Below are 17,706 nucleotides of genomic sequence, written 5' to 3' on the forward strand. Positions count from 1 at the left end.
TTCAGATATCAAAACTCACATCCTCTTTAAAAGGTTACTCCACTTCATCTAATAGGAGAATCCACTCATAGTCAAATCTGTATCCTCCATATATACAATATTCATATTTAATGAATTATTCTCCAACATGCATAATCTGTCCATGAAGGAATATCCATGTAAATTTACTGATCAAGGTTAGTAAACTGGTAATGTCTGAAAAAACGCAAAACTGAAACATTTTAAAGAAAAGAACCCCAATCAATATGAGCATTCAGTCCCAAAGGTTCTACAGAATACAGTCTGAAAATTCATGTGGATTTTTTGTGAATGTTGTTCCTTTTTTTTTCTTTTTTACTTTGCCTACAGTTTTCGCCATACACAGATTTTCTTCAGTCATCCAAACTGCAGAACAACCAGGGGTCATTAGTTAGTGATGAATGGAGTTTTACCAGAAAAAGAGCCTCAAGGAGTGTATTTCAGAATCCCCTGGATTGTAGCACAGACAGTTCCACTGTTGGTACTGGTAAGTGGTCCATTTAAATATTGATTTAACATGTCTTTATTAATGAATTGGCTAGGATGGGAAGTTGTGAAATGGGCAAAGAAATTGGGGCTTATGAGAAGACATCACTGATCTGATTGGTTTTTTTTTAAGAGCAGAAATTTACGTGTAAATAACATTGTCATCTGGGACCGGACTATTCTGAATGAGTGGGTATTTTCCCCTCCTACAAGTAGGAGATAGAGAACACGTATCTATCTTTTCCAGTGAATTCACCAGTTTAACTTACTAGTGCTCAGTGGAAAGTTGCAGTATTTTTCTTCTGGCAGATGGTATGTTGTTCAGGCTGGTGCTCGGTTCCTGTACTGGATCTGGTAGAGCATGACACATGGCTTTGGGGCCCTGCCAAAGGGGTGTGGGTCCCCCATCCTCCTCCCCTCATTGGCCGTACACCATATTTGGGTGGGGGGTTTTCCCCCCGTGCTCCCCTGCAGCTCTCAGGCAATATAATTTTAATCTGGTCTGCCTGGTTTGGAAGCCATTGTCAATGAGGAAGACAGTAGGGGCAGGAGCATGTGAGAATAACTCCTGCTCCAACTCTCCACTAGACTACCAGGTGAACTGGTAAGCCAGTAAAGAGTTGGAGCAGGAGTTATTCTCACATGACTGGCCTACGGATGTTTTGGGATGGGGGCTCTCTGTGTTTGGGAGGAGAGGCGGCATCGGTGGAGGAGGGACAGTATGGGGGAGGGAGAAGTAGTACCTGACACCATGGAGGAGTTCCAGCAGAGTCGAGTGTAAGCCAAGATTTAAATCTCAGTTTCTATTATATATGGGTACTTGAAATTTGTCTTGATACTAAGATTTCAGAATTTAAATGTTGCCCTCCTTGTGCTATCTTTGCATTATCTTTCTTTCCTTAATCAAATTTCAGTGGATTGGAAGAAAGTAAAATGTTTTGCATATATAATGCTATGTTCATTGTATATTTTGGTGTATTGCAAATTCCTATAAGGCAGTGGTTCCCAAACTTTCTTGGGTCACAGCACCCCTAGGCTATACGTTTCCTCTCAAGTCTCCCCCCTCCTTTTACCGCCACTGCTACCGTTGGTATTGAGCCTTACCTTCCATCCAGCTTCTGACCACATTCTTCTCCCTCTTCTATGCAGCTTCTGTCCACCTCTCTTCCCTTTCCATCCAGCTTCTACCCAATTTTCTTTCCCTTCTCCATCCAGCTTCTGACCACCTTCTCTCTCCCTTCAGCGTCTGACTACCTTCTCTCTCTCCTCTCTTCCTACCTATCCATCCAGCATCTTCCCTCTTTCTGTCCCCCCATCTTTCCACTCATTTCTCTATCTCTCTCTCTCATCCTCTTCTATCCAGCGTCCCAACTCTTGTATCATTTTTGCTCCCCTCTCGCCATTCAGCATCTCCTGCCTGTCTCTCCACGCCCCTCCCCCCTTTTTTCCCCTTCCACCTGGTATCTTCTGTTTTCTGGCCACTTCTCCCGATGAGCAGCAGTAGCCCCAGCGAAACAACAGATAGCAAGCGTGGGGCCTAGAGAATGGCATGGGGACAAAGTTTGTCCCCGCCCCCACAGGTTCTGGCCCCGTCTCATCCCTGTGGGCTCTATCCTCAGAAGCCTCAAACACTTATAATTTTATATTTAAAGTATAAAAAGGAACACTACGCTGTGCAATTGTTATAAATCACAAGTAGAAAACAATAACAAGCAACTATAATAATCCCCCCACCCCCACCCTCTACCCTTGCAACCCCAACAATAGCTGACTTCTACTACCCCAAGGAATCCTAATCCAGCCTGTTAAAATGTCCAGGGGTACAAAATACAACCCGCGCTGTATGCCCTAGCTGGGGAGAAATATGCCCTATGAAACATAGGTATGATTTTTTTAAATCTGTGGATGAATAATAAATCATCAACAATCTCAGGATTCAGTTTAGCTCTCCTGTCTTCCACAGTCCTTCCTGTGATAGAAGATGCCTTCTTAGAAGATGTGCTGGTAGCAGGAATGTACAGCATCCTTCATGCATTTTTGGTAGTTGTGGCCAGTATGTCTGCTTGTTTTTCCAAAAAATCAAAATATCATCGTCTGCGTCACTCAAACATAAATAACAGTCCAGTTCATTAACAGGCTTCAAAGTAGAAAATGACACAGGGACAAAGTTTGTCCCCATTCCCACGGGCTCTGTCTCCGTCCCCGCGGTTACTGTGGGTCCCCGTCGCCATGCCATTTTCTAGTGGGTCCGCAGCCTTTTCAGGCACACGCTGTCAGCTCTGCTGGTCCTCTCCCCCAGAACAGGAAGTTGTCAGTGGGGGCAGAAAACCTGCAGAGCCAACAGCACATGCCTGAAGACTGCGTCTCCGCACTTGCTTTCTGATGTTTTGCTGCCCCTGCTGCTCATTGGGAGAAGCAGCAGTGATGGTGGCATTGTGTCTCCGTGGGAGAATTTCCTGCTTTGGCAGAAGTGTGGGAAATGTCCCGCCAAAGCAGAACTCTCCTGCTGAATGTGGGAGACTTGGCAGGTCTGTGGGAGGGAGGTAAAGAAAATATGCCATTGCACCCCTGCGGCTTCACCGCAGCACACAGTTTGGGAACCGCTGCTATAAGGTGGGGGTCAAATTCAATCCTTCATCTTTAAGTGCTGAAACTCAGCCTTCTGCAGAGATGGCTACATTTTTTTGCTTCTAAGGTTCCCACGATGGCTACATTTTTTTGCTTCTAAGGTTGCCACTATTCATGAGTGTTTTGAATTTACAGCTAGTCCTGAAGATTACAATCTGTATGTCTCTGATGAAGTGTTAAATATTCCAGTAGATAGGGTATGGTCTGCCTTTACAACTATTTCTCCTGAGACTTTGATACTTCTAATAAATAAGGTATTAAATATTAGCTGCCCTTTAAATAATGTACCCTCCTTTTTGTTGAAAAATCTTCCTTTAGAATTACTAGATTGGCTAGCCTTTTTTTTTAATCAGTACAATGCGAAAGTTAGGATGGTTCTCCCAAGAAGCATGATTTTCACAGTTTCCACAGCACCAAAACTTTATTGGTTTTAACATCTGAAGTGAGGAAAGTATTGTGTAGAGGCGGTGAGATGGTTCTTTTGCAGTTTGACATCTCTACAGCTTTTGACATAGACAGTCATGACCCTTTACTTAGTAAATTTGTCTCAAGTAGTTTTTTCTGGTTCTGTGTTAAACCGGTTCACCTCCTTTCTGAAAAACAGGCAATATTGAGTGCTTAAGGATAACTTTTATTTCGTTTCCCTGGAACTGCCTTGTGGTGTCCTACAAGGATCCCCCATTTCTTCGCTTTTGTATAATCTATATATAAGTAGAGAACGACGCAGGGACAAAGTTTGTCCCCATCCCCACAAGCTCTGTTGGATCCCATCCGTACAAACAATACAGAACAAGGATCAACAAAATCCCTGTCTCCCCTCAGAAATATCCCCTTCACTATTGGGAAAACTGGATAATCCAAATTATCACAGAATGCTACATAGAAAATTCATGCTAACAGAATACCGTAGTCAGACACACAGAACACAAATACCAAATACATAATTGCTGACCAAAAATGATAAACGTATATTAACCTAAAACCACAAGAAGCCACACCACAGAAATAGAAAGATATGCATTTTCTCCTGTACCATGCAAAATATAACGATCACAAATGCCAGAGATGGTGTTAGGGAGGTACAACTAGGGCAACTGCCTCCTGGCCAGAGAGCCCTAAGCCTGCTGGAAGCTGAAGAAGGCATGGCCTAGTAGTGGGCTTTGGGTTCTAATTTCTGCCCTTGGCCCTAGCCACAGCTATCACCAGCTCTGGCAGGATACACATTTCAAATCTGACACATTCTAATCACAAAATAGAACATCATTTTTTTTTCTACCTTTTGTTTGGTCATTTTTCAAATCACTTTGGGCCCAGGCTCTGGTTTCTGTTTCCCTCTGTCTTCTCAACTCACTCACTCACCAGGGTCTCCTGCCCATTTGACATTTCTTCTTTCTCCATGCTCACCTTTCATCGTCCATCTCTGTGTGCCTATCTTTTCCCATGTTCAGCATGTCTCTTATTTATTTTATTTATTTGCTGCATTTGTATCCAACATTTTCCCACCTCTTTGCAGGCTCAATGTGGCTTAATGTGTCCCCTCTACTTCCCTGTCCAGCATCTTCTCTGTGTCCATCTCTCCATATTCATCACCATCACTCTAGGTCCCTATGCCCCCCCCCCCCCCCCCACAAGTCCAGCATCATCTCCCTTCTGCGTTCCTAGTCTCCTCCCATGTCTAGCCTCTTCCGTCCCCTCCCCGCAGACCTAGCACCTCTATCTCTTTCCTCCAGCGGCCTGCCAAGGGTCCAGCACCTGTTTCCTTTCTATCCAACAGGCCCCCTCCCGCATTTTCACCACCCTTCTCTCTCTCTCTCTCTCTCTCTCTCTCTCTCTCTCTCTCTGCGGGTCCAGCAGCTCCCCTCCCATACTTCCAGTGCCCCTATCTCTCTTGGCGGGTCCAGCAGCTCCCCTCCCACACTTCCACTGCCCCCCCCCCCCCTCTCCATGGGTCCGGCACTTTTGTCTTCCTCCTCCATTCCCATTGCTATAGCTCTTCTATTCAGCAGCCAGCTGAGCCGACAGCAATCTCCACAATCCTACTCCGGGGCCTTCTGTCTGCTGGATCCCACCTTCTGATGCAGCTTCCTATTTTCGCTAATCATTATAGCAATGATTGTTAGATTCTAATTCTTGGCTACTGTACCAGTAATTTCTTTGTTACCCCACTTTGAACCTTATTAAGTAAGGGATTAGGTGGGTAATAAGTCCCTCAAGTAACCTTTCCTCTAAGGAGCGGCCTGGTATGTGCAATTATTTTTTTCTTGTGAACAACAAGTTTTAAAAACCAACAATTTTTGAGTACCAGTATTAGCAATGCCTTTCTGTATTTAGCTAAAAAAAAAAACAATTTTTGTGAGCAAGCATGTAAAATCTGTGAGCAACGTTCTTAAAATGTATGAGCAAGACTTCCGGTTGGGGAATGGAGTAGAGAGGCGGAAGGTGAAGCTACTCCGGGACACGAAGTGATCCGCACTTGTAAACAGCGTCCTAAACGAAAATAAAACACTTATCTGAAAGCGGGAAGGTGCCCTGCACAGGCGAGAACCAAACAGTTGAAAACCGCGAGCCATGGCGGCGAAAATAGGGCAGAAAGAGCCCAAAGATCGAGCACGCCCCGGAGAAAACAAAATGGCGGATAGAGGAGCGCCTGACTCGCCCTCGCCTAGTTCGCTTTGGGCCGCGGAGATCACTGAGGAAGTGAAGGCGGCAGTGGAGCAGACGATCGATCATAAAATGCAACTGATTATAGATAAGCTGGACGGCATGGAAGAGAGGCAAACCACGCTGATGACTGAGTTGCATGAGGTACAACAGCGAGTGGGGCAGGCGGAGGAGGAGATCCGGAAAGTAGCAGAGGAGCACCCGAAAATGACCCGTAGGTTGGGAGAGCTAGAAGCGAAGCTGGAAGATCTTGAGAACCACTCTAGGAGGAACAATTTGAGACTAGTGGGACTCCCAGAGAGTTTGGGGGAAAAAAATCTGAGTGCTTTTCTGGAAAAATGGCTGCCGGGAGCGCTGGAACAGCCAGATCTGGAAGGCAAGCTGAGAATAGAGCGGGCACACCGGCTGGGACCCAGACGGGACAATGCAGAGAGACCACGGGTGACCATCTTAAAGATCCTGAACTATGCTCACAAGATGGAGATTCTGCAGAGCCTGAGAGCAGGGCAGAAATTGGAATACCAGGGAAAAAAAATTTTATGTTTCCAAGACTACTCGCAAAAAGTATCTACAGCCAGAAGGGACTTTGCCCCCATTTGCTCAGCTTTGTTTGATCTTAAGTATAAGTTTAGCCTCCTATACCCAGCAAGATTGAAGGTGATTCATAATGGCCAAGCAGTCTTCTTTGAATCAGTGAGGGAGGCTAAAGATTTTGTGAACAAACTGAAAGGAGCAGAAGGAGGAGCACCTGGAGAAAACATGGGCTGAAGTGAACACCGAATAGCAGGTCACGATGAAAGGCCGACAGAGAGATGGGGGTTAAAGACAGCAGAAACATGGCGGAGACTTTGCGTTGATTAACACACACGTTGATGGTGACTTGCCGTTGCGAGCCAAAAGGATTTCTGGTTGCAGTTGTGCGCAGACTGTTCACTGGTCAAGGACATCAGAGGGTTGTAGCCCTCAGAACAATAAGAGAGTGTCCTAATCCTGGGGACACGGAAGCTCACTTGGGCATGTTGGGGGTAAAGTATACTGGGGGGGGAGAGGGGGGGAAGGGTTCAAGGGGAAGAAGGGAGGGAAAAAGAATGGGCGAATGTGGGTGAATGAGATGTATGTAAGAAAGATATGGCTGATTGCGAATAATGGTGGGCGAAATGTAGACAAAGAATTGAACCCGGGAGGTGGAGGCTGGGACACCTCCGGGATGTATAAAAAGTGGAAAGCAGAATTGGAGTCACACATTAATATACAGGGATGACATGTGTAAAGATTGTGACTTGGAATGTGGGGGGCATTCACTCACCAATAAAGAGACAAAAAATCTTGAAGGTCCTTAATGGCCAGAAAACGACAATAGCCCTCCTACAAGAAACGCACTTGACACATATAGAGCATGAGAAGCTAAAGAGATGGTGGGTGGGTGAGGTCATAGATTCCCCGGCAGTAGGAGGGAAAGGAGGAGTGATAATTTTGATTCGTAAGGGGCTGCATGTGAAAATACGGAAAACTGTAAAAGACACTAGAGGGCGGTATGTTCTGGTGGCTCTGGAGATAGAGAGGCAACCAATGTTGATATGCAATATATATGCACCCAATACTTTTGAGAAGGTGTTTTATAAGACGCTCTTGCGCAGAATGCAGGACATGGGAGAAAGCCGTGTAGTGGTGGGTGGTGATTTCAATGAGGTCAGAGATCCGCTACTGGACAGATCGAGGCCGACGGGGAGGGAGCTGTCCAGGGGCCAGAGGGGGTTGGGGTTGCTAGAGGAGGCGCTGGATGTGATAGATGTCTGGAGAACCTTGCACCCTTTGGAAAAAGATTACACGCACCTGTCCAGAGCCCACTCCACACTGTCCCGTATTGATTATATATTGATTGCAAGGGAACTGTTAACACAAGTGCATAGGGCTGAGATAGGACCAATAGTTGTTTCTGACCATGCCTGGGTACTGATGGAGATGCGGCTGGATAACAGCGCGCAGAGAAATTTCTCTTGGCGTTTCCCGACATACCTCTATCGAGATAGGCAGTTTCAGTTACAATTAAAGGCTAGATGGGAACAGTATCAAGGGGAAAATGAGGCCCATAGGAATGATCCGGTGCTTTTTTGGGAAGCTGCAAAGGCGGTTCTCAGAGGGGAGACAATAGCCTATAATAGTTTCCAAAAGAAGGTACGAAAGCAAGAAGTATTGAGATGGGAGAAGAGGGTAACAACCTTAAGGAGAGAATATGGCCACACTCAGACACCAGAAGCGAGAGCCCGGTTATTAGAGGCGCAGCAAACCTTAAATGAACTGCTGCAGCAGACAGCGCAAAAGTCTGCAATGTACTACAAATATCAATTATATAAATTTGCTAACAAAGGGGGGAGTTTTCTGGCTAGACTATTGAAAAGACAGGTTGGGTCCAGAAAAGTGCTATCACTAGTTAATGGCCAAAAAGAGTTGAAACACACGGATAGTGCGATAGCGGAGATCTTTAGGCACTTTTACGAGCAGTTGTATAAACGGCAAGCAGAAGTGGTGACCCCGAGTGCAACATATCTGGGCAGTGTGGAGATACCAAAATTGGAAACTGCAGACCTAAAGATTTTAAATGCAGAAATATCAGAAGATGAAGTAGATTGGGTAGTGCAGCAGAGCTCCCTGGGGAAGACACCTGGGCCGGATGGCCTTAGTAATGAATTTTATAAATTACTTAGACCAGGAATTGGACGAAGTCTGGCAGAAGTATTCAATGAAGTGGTTAGAAGGGGGCAGATGCCTGAACATATGAATAAGGCTAATATTACGGTAATACTGAAGCCACATAAGCAGGCACACTTACCGGAATCGTACCGACCTATTTCTTTGCTGAACTCGGAGACGAAATTTTTAGCTAAGATTCTGGCGAATAGACTAGCCCGGTTTTTGCCGACATTGCTGGAAGAATCACAGGTGGGTTTCGTGAAAGACCGAAAAGTGGTTAGGAATCTGAGACGAATACTTGGGGCACTGGAGAGAGCGAGGGATGAAGGTTTGCAAGCCATGTTAATAAGCTTTGATGCCGAAAAGGCCTTTCACAGAGTGGATTGGGGCTTTCTGTTTGAGATCTTAACGGCCTATGGCATAAAAGGTTTTTTCGAAAAAGCTGTAAAGACGTTATATACGGATCCTAAGGCGCGAGTTAGTGTTAATGGCTTATTCTCAGACTGGTTTGATATAAGGCGGGGCACCAGGCAGGGATGCCCGCTTTCGCCGCTGCTGTTTGTATTGACCCTGGACCCGCTATTGCGGGAAATTAACAGCAATGTAGAAATTAAAGGTGTTCGGATCCTGGATCAGGAATTTAAAACCGCAGCATTTGCAGATGATTTACTGGCGTTGATAACGGAGCCGAAGACATCATTGACCCGGTTGTTGGAAAGTATAGGGGAATACGGGGATTTTGCGGGCTTCAAACTGAATCTAGAGAAATCAGAAGCCCTAGTCAGTGCGGGGGTAGATCCAGAGATTTGGAGTAGGTCAAAGATTCGCCAGGCGCACATGGAATTTAAGTATTTGGGAGTACAACTGTCGATGGACCCGGCACATTTATATAAAATCAATGTCCCACGATTAATTGGGGAAACTAAAGCACAATTAGCAGCTTGGGTCTCCTTGCCGCTGTCTTTTCTAGGGAGAATACATTTATATCGCATGGTCATATTCCCGAAATGGCTGTACATGTTGCAGATCTTGCCTATCAAGCTGCTGGTCAGGGATCTGAAAATTCTGCAGAGGCACATAGCATGGTTTTGCTGGGCAGGGAAAAAATCGAAAATGAAGTGGAAGTATGTATATGGGCCTCAACGAGAAGGTGGATTAGGAATGCCTGATTTAAAAGATTATAACTGGGCTTGCATGGCTAGACACTTGCGAGATTGGGTCTTGCACTCGACAACATATACTGACATAGGTTGGGAACAAGCTTTGTTTCGACCATGGTCTTTAAATTGCTTATTACACACCAGGAAAGTGAAGATACCAATTCCTTTCCAGGATAGTGTGCTTCTACAACCTCTGCGATACGCCTGGAGGATGCTGTTGGGTCTCTGGGGGCAAGACCCAGAGGCCAGTGTGCTGTTAACGATAGTGGGGAATGTAGATTTCCCGGCGGGCAGGGAAAGCCGAGTCTTTAAAGACATGGAGCGAGAGGGAGTGACATTACTGGAGAGTTTTCTTCAGGTGGATGGGTCGCTGCTGCCCTATGGGGAGTTTGAAAGGAGGTGCGCAGGAGGCTCATTGGCGAGATTGGCCTATTTACAACTGGAACATTATTTCAGAAGCTTGCCCAGATCTGCACTCACATTGGATTTTGGGAAGAAGGTTAGGGATTTCCTGAAAGGGGATGCAATAGAGCAAACATCAATCTCCTGGTTCCACAAGGCGCTGAGGGAATTAAAACCCCCCAAAGATGTCAAGGAGGTAGTGGGGAGATGGGAGCAAGAGCTGGGAAGTTCACTTGCTATGGAGAAGGTGATAACAGCACTAAAAGGGACGACAGGAGTAGTGCATAGTGCAGAACTACAAGAATGTCATTTTAGAACAATACATAGAGCATACTTCTCGGGTAAGCAAGCATGGCATGCAGGGATAGTGGAGGCCGATAGATGCAGGAAGTGTGGAGGGGCCATGCCTTCTTTGGCACATGGATTGTGGCAGTGTCAGCGAATTCGGGGTTTCTGGACAGCTCTTGCCCGGTTTGTATCAAGGATTATGGGGTGTAGAATACAGTTCACTTTTGAACGAATCATGTTTAGCTCACCAAGAGTGTGGGCACGGGGAACAAAAGAGGAGAAGCTATTTCTGAGTAAGTCTTGCATTTTGGGGAAGAAATGCATACTGAATCATTGGTTAATGGACATACCGCCCTCCTACTGGTATTGGAGGAATAAACTGCATGCGCTTATGATGTGGGAGGCCAGAGGTGCGCGATTTACTCCCAAAAGAAGGAAACATTTCATAAAAATTTGGACAGCATATCTGAACGTAGTGGCGCCCAGAGTTAGAAGTCAGGTATTGAATGAGTTGGAGTGAATGGGTATGACTGTGGAGATAAGAGCGAATGGTGAAGTAGGGAGAAGTACTGGGGGGAGGGAGAGGAAGGGGTGGGAAGGAAGAGGAGGGGGGACGATGCTGAGACATACATCGTCGACAACTGTTCATATGGGGACTGGTTTAGCCTTTAAGGGTGTTGATGTGAACAATAAAGCTGTATGACTCATGTAAAAGGTGGAGATGCTAGACGTAGGGCTATAAGAAACAAGGCCCTAGGCAGCCGGTTGTGCTTTTAATCTACTGCCTCATGAGGAAGAGTTTTTCTTAATCTCAATACCTTGAGCGATATATCCTACGGAGGGTAGCACTGATTGAAGTTGGTTTTGTTCATAGCTTGAGGGGAGGAAGGGGGGGGGGGAGAGGGGATGGGAAGAGGAGGGGGGGGGGGGGGGGGAACAAAAAGTAAAATGTTAACAAGCTGATTTGAAGTAATACATTGATCTTTGATTGGATACCTTTCATTGTATAACATGTACAACTGTTGTTGTTCTCAATAAAAAAGATTTAAACATAAAATGTATGAGCAATAGCTCATGCGTGCCACTTAGAGGGAACATTTCCCCAAGGGATGATCTGCACATGTAGTGATTTTGAAGGGTGGAGGAGAAATCCCTAAAATGTAGTGTATTTCAAGCAAATGTGACTTTAAAGCATTTCAGCACAAAGATTATCGATAAATAGGTTGCGACTCTGATTTCCAAATTTATTTGAGGACTTGGAGAAATCAACAATTGGTTTCATGCCATTCGCTAAAGGGCGTTAAGCCCTAACACGTGTATAGTGAATGGGAAAATGCGTTCTGCCTTTTCTACACACTAGGCAAGTATTAATGAGTTTTAAAATATATATATTTGGGGAGGGGGCAGGGAATGGGCATGTCTCCGTTAACCAACTAGTGCATTCCGATTAGTGATCTAACTGGTTAACACAGAGTAACATAAGCGCATTTAATGCTTCCTAAATAGGAGACAGTAAATACTCCTGTGTTAATTTTTTTGCAGATTTCGCATGCTAATGGAAAAAATTTAGCATGAAAAAAAAAAGCCCCAGTGGGGTTAATGCGCGTGAAAGTCCTGTGTTATAAAGTTCTAAGCCCGTTTTCTAATGCATTTTTGTAAGAGGGTCATTTGTATATCTGGCCTGTTTTCTCTTTGTGTTTTCTTGAATATATGTGGAAATGTATTATAAAAAGCTCAAAAATAGAGCAAAAACTTGTAGTAGAACTGTCTTTTCATGATACTCTGCCCTTTTTGAATGTTGGGAAACATCCTGGATTGACACCAAGAATTAGTTTATCAGAATACAATGTGTGTGTCATTTCAAACCTCAGGGCACAAAATTTTCAGTTGCTTTTCCATTTCTAAGTAGTCTCCTAAAAGTTTCATATTCGAGGAATGATGGCAGGACTTCTGAGTAAATGATGATATCATATCTTGAATTACCATCCCCAGAAGAGCTGATGCTTATGACAAATTCCCACGATGCCTAAACTCATGTTTGCATATAGAAGGACCATCCACACAGCACCTAATTAAAGAGAGGTAGCTTAATTGTGTGCATGTTGCAGTGCTGTCCCCCCCCCCTCATTAAATGGACCTTTCTTGTCCTTACTTTTACATCCATAAAATAAACATACACCTTTTGCAGTATTGTCTTTTCTTAATTGTACCCATGACCCACAGTGACTCAAGTTCTTCCTAAATAGCTAGGGCGAAGTAGGAGACTTGAGGAAGAAGAACATTTTACAGTTGCTCCCAGATTTGAGTTACGTGCATTGAAGTATTTTATTTCCTCACTAAAACTACTTCTTCCTTGCATTCTTTTTAATGACAGGTTGGAGGCAGCCAATTCTTTACCTACAGGTTAACCTAAGGGAGTTGCTCTTACTCTTGCAGTACTAGTTCAGGTTAAGGCTTGAACAGTGCATCTCCTAGTTACATCTCCAGTGGTTATAAGGTTGCAATATTCTGTATTGGGATAGGTTGGAAAGCTAGTGTTTTGGACTGTCATTGGTTATACTGTACCAGCAGTAAAGAGAACTAGCCCAAAATGCACTAGAAGCTTGTGTCAGTACCCTAACCAAGCTTCATAATGAGAGCTTTCCTGTCCACTAACTAGTTGAAATAAATCTTAAGTAGGTAATGTTTTTGTTTTTACTGTTAGTTGATGGTTCTAACTTTTACAGTTCACTGAAATATTGTTACTAATATCCTGTTTTAGCCCTGTGTCTGGTCAGTGATCCCATTATTTGTTTTTATGTTTAGTCTGTAGGTATGTTTCTAGGCTGTTGGGATTTGTGGGATCTCAGTGACCCTAGCAACCGCCAGGGAATAGTTTACAGGGAAAGGTGCTTGCCCAGAGGCAGATAGGAACCCATTTGGTGGGTTGGGTAGAGGTGGAGTCTGAGAGGAGCTTAGAGCAACCCTCAGTGTCCAAAGGTTTAATTCTGAATGGGTATTGCAGGCAGTGCTGAGGCATGGTAGGGCAGCACCTCCTTCCCACACACACGCTTTTTTGTTTTTTTTAAATCTTCCATTACATAGTTTCCCTACCCCACCCCCATTCCAGAGCATGTGGGATAGTTGTATCCATCAACCAGCAGACAGGGATAGAAAACTGACCTGAGACATATCTCTTGGCATCCAGTCCAGCTCCACCATATTTTGTATCTCCAGCAGGTGGATGGACACACTTTTCAGCCTCTGGTTCTGAGTGATTTGCTCCTGGTCCAGTTGGTCTACTGGTCCCCAGTTGAGCTTTACGGGTGGCTTCAGTCTGCAGAGTCATATCTGGAGATCTTCAGATCCCTGTCTCTGGTGCCCCACGAATTTACTTCTTCCTTCTCTTCACCCCTCCCCTATTTCCTGTGGAGCTCTCTTTTTCCAGCACTACAACCTTAAAAAAAAAGAAAGGAGAAGGAAAGAGGTTTACTGGAGAATGTGGGACAGAGTATCAGTCCTGATACTTTCTCATCTACAGTATAGACTGTGAACTTGGAGGTAGCAGCCAACAGTGGTAAGTCCAACTAAAGTTTGACTCAGAACCGCTTGGAGGGCTGCAAGTTCTACTTGGTGCAGGGGAGGGATCCTGACTCACCGCTTGGGACTGTGTTGTGCTGTGCTTGTGCCAATCGGGGTGAATAGCAACTCCCATGGAGGCAGTTAAGCAGTTTTCCTGCTGTGGGACCCACTGACTGGCATGGATATAATTTCAGTGAGAATAAGAGTAGATAAGCAAGTACTGCTACAGTATGGGCAGTCAGTGTTACCCCTTGGGTATGCAAGTTAGTTTCTTCTTCCATTAAAAGTCTGAGTGAACAGCCAAGCTTTCACCTGCTTCCTGAGAGATAGTCTTGTGTTAAGTGAAGCCTTTCAGGGAGTGTATTCCTGAGTGTGGGGGCTACTCCAGAGAAGGTTTGCTGGCGGGCATCACATCAAGTGTTGTCATTTGGAAAGGGTGTAGTTAGGGATATTCCTTGGGAAGACCTTAGTGATTCTGAAGGTGTGTAGAGGAAGATCATGTTCAAGTACTCTGGCCCATTCCTTTAAGGGCCTTGAAAATAGGACAGTTTTAAATTTAGTTCTGTATTGTACTGGTAGCCAGAAATAGTGTGATGTGGTCATTTCACCTACAACCTTCTATCAGTATTGCTGCAGCTTTCTGAATCAATTGTAGTCAGACCAGTGTGGAGTGCATTACAGTGGGCAGTGGGGTAAGAAACTGAAGCACCTTGCAGGAATAACATGTATAGAATATTTGTACGTTTGGGAAGCTCGCCAGGTGCCCTTGGCCTGGATTGGCTGCTGTTGTGGACAGGGTGCTGGGCTCGATAGGCCCTTGGTCTTTTCCCAGTGTGGCATTACTTATGTACTTTTGATAAAACATAAAACTGAATACTAAAATTAAAAATCTTGTTTACTCAATGATATGGAATTTATTTAGCATTTTTAGATACCACAAATAAGTCAGTTCTCCTTAGTGGTCTGCAATTAAAAAAAAAAAATCTCTTAAGCAAATTATTGCAAAACAAGGAAGAGCAAGAAGAATTGAAACAGAGAAATATAATCTGTACCTAGGGTTGCCAAATGTCCGGTTTTTGAAAGGCCAGGCTGGCAGACCCCTCAAACTGGCATTTAAAAAGCTGTTTTTTTCTCCCCTCCAGTCTCCATAGTTAATGTAGCTGCCAGGAAGCCTGCACTGCTCTGACAACATCTGTCTAGGGCGGTTGTGCCAAATCCTGACCCTCCCTTTAACTTCCTCCCCAAACCTCAAAGCAGGTATGAAATGTCATCCCCATTGTTTCCTCCCCCTCTCTCCTGCTATCTTCCCAGGTCAGCTGTGTGCCTCTCGCTCTTCCTCCAATTCCAGCACCTCTCCTTTCTCTTTCTTCACCCCCCCCCCCCCCCCTCACCTTGTTGCTGGTTTCTCAGATTCTGCAGTATGCCAATATCATTTCTACAAGCGGAGACATGGGGACCATTTTCTGCGCATTCTGCCACAAGCTCAGCTGCTCCCATCCCCCTGACACAGGAAGTTTACATGAGAGGGACGGGAGCAGCTGAGATTACGATGGCACGCACAGGAAAATGATCTTGCACGTCTTGTTGAAATGATATGGCCCGAACCAACCCAGAAAACAGCAACAGGGTGAGTAGGAGGAAGGGGAGAAGAGTGAGAAAGGAGATGGGATTGAGGGAAGAGAGGGAGAGAGAAATGGGACCATGCTGGATCAGGATGAAGGAAAAGACACGATTAGAGAACGAGAGAGAGAGAATAATACTTGATGGGGGAGATGGAGAGAAGGGATACAGAGAGTGAGTGAAAGACAGGAGTAATGCTGGATGGGGTGATGAGACAAAGAGAGGGAATAATGCTGAAGGGGGAGAAGTGAGACAGAGGGAGAGGAAGTAATGCTGGATGGAGGAGAAGAGACAAAGAGAGATGGGATAATGCTTGATGGGAGAGAAGGGACACAGAGTGAGAGACAGGGTAATGCTGGATGGGGTGAGTGAGAGATGTGGGTAATACTGAATGGGAACATCTTTGCGACAGCGATTATGATATGCTGCCTGTGACTGCCCCGCCACTGTTCTGCCGCGTACCACCCCCTTCATGGTGACGGCAGAGGAACAGTACCAGGGCAGTCACAGGCAGCATATCAGAATTGCTGCCACGGCGACATTCCCCTGTCAACAAGAACAGGATGTAAGGTAGACAGGGAAGGAAGGGAGAATTCAGATCGGGGTGTTTAGTTCTCTTGTCACAGCTTTTTCATAATGTGCCACTGGGCATCCTTTGGAACACAAAATGACTAAAGCCACCTAAAACGCTTAGATTAGTACATATGAAACTTAGAGGAGCGGTCAGTAGAATGTGCAGCTGACTTCTGGAAAGTGGTTGTTTTCATTTTGCACTGTCTGGCTTTTTCTCTAGATGGATTTTCACCCAAATATGCTGCACTGATCAGTCCACTGTGAACATCCTGAGAGAGGCAATGTACTTTGAGCCATGCCACTTTGCACACCTCTGTTTGCTACAGTGTCTTCTTTACACCAAATGGCTTGACGCTTAGTGTAAAGAAGACGGTTTTAGATACATAGGAGGATGGGGCAGTACACGTAAAAAAATAACTGGCTTTACTGTAATGATGGACTACATCTTTCTGGACCAAAGACTTTTCCCCAGCTCTGTCAATAACAGCTGTCGGTAGATAACTTTGAGGTAAGACATAAGCATCGCCATGCTGTGACAGACCAAGGGTCCATCGAGCCCAGCACCCTGTCACCAACAGTGGCCAAAAGAACAAGCAATTTGTCCCGCCCATCCTAGAAATACTGTATTCCCTTGTCCATTCAATAACATTCTATGGCTTTTTCCTCCAGGAAGTTGTCCAACCCTTTTTTTGAAGTCTGCTAAGTTAACCGCCTTAACCACATTTTCTGGCAGCGAATTCCAGAGTTTAACTACGCGTTGAGTGAAGAAACATTTCCTCGGATTCGTTTTAAATTTACCATACTGCAGCGTCATCGCATGCTCCCTTGTCCTAGTATTTTTGGAAAGCGTAAACAGATGCTCCACATCGACCCGTTCCATTCCACTCATCTTATAGACCTCTATCATATTTCCCCTCAGCCGCCTTTTCTCCAAGCTGAAGAGCCCTAGCCTCTTCAGCCTATCCTGATAGGGAAGCCATCCCATCCTCTCTATCATCTTTGTCGCCCTTCTCTGCACCTTTTCCAATTCCACTATGTCTTTTTTGAGGTACGGCGACCAGAATTGAACACAATGCTCAAGATGTGGTCGCACCATGGAGCGCTACAACAGCAGAATAATATCCTTATTTTTGTTTTCCATCCCTTTCCTAATGATATCCCACATTCTATTTGCTTTCCTAGCCGCAGCAGCACATTGAGCAGAAGTTTTCAAAGTATCATCTACGATGACACCTACATCCCTTTCTCGGTCCGTGACTCCCAACGCTGAACCTTGCATGACGTAATTATAGTTTGGGTTCCTCTTTCCCACATGCATCACTTTGCACTTGTTCACATTAAACATCATCTGCCATTTAGACGCCCAGTCTCCTAGTCTCGTACGGTCCTCTTGTAGCTTTTCACAATCTTCCCGCGATTTGACTACTTTGTGTCATCGGCAAATTTGATTACCTCTCTAGTTACCCCCATTTCTAGGTCATTTATGAATATGTTAAAAAACAACGGTCCCAGCACTGATCCCTGAGGGACCCCGCTAACTACCCTTCTCCATTGCGAATATTGACCTTTTAGTCCTACTCTGTTTCCTATCTTTCAACCAGTTTTTAATCCACAGTAA

At 45.0% G+C, this 17,706-nt stretch overlaps 1 protein-coding gene across 4 annotated transcripts in view; it reads left to right on the top strand.

Moving 5' to 3' along the window:
- Positions 1-17,706, top strand: part of TOGARAM1 (TOG array regulator of axonemal microtubules 1) — a 289,809-nt gene that overhangs the window by 9,805 nt on the left and 262,298 nt on the right. For all 4 annotated transcript variants that reach the window (XM_030214411.1, XM_030214408.1, XM_030214409.1 and 1 more), the window contains exon 2: positions 349-505. In XM_030214411.1, the coding sequence (XP_030070271.1) occupies positions 349-505 (157 nt within the window). The remainder of the gene's footprint in view (positions 1-348; positions 506-17,706) is intronic.

This window comes from Microcaecilia unicolor, chromosome 9, assembly GCF_901765095.1.
Source record: "Microcaecilia unicolor chromosome 9, aMicUni1.1, whole genome shotgun sequence".
NCBI classification, from domain to species: domain Eukaryota; kingdom Metazoa; phylum Chordata; class Amphibia; order Gymnophiona; family Siphonopidae; genus Microcaecilia; species Microcaecilia unicolor.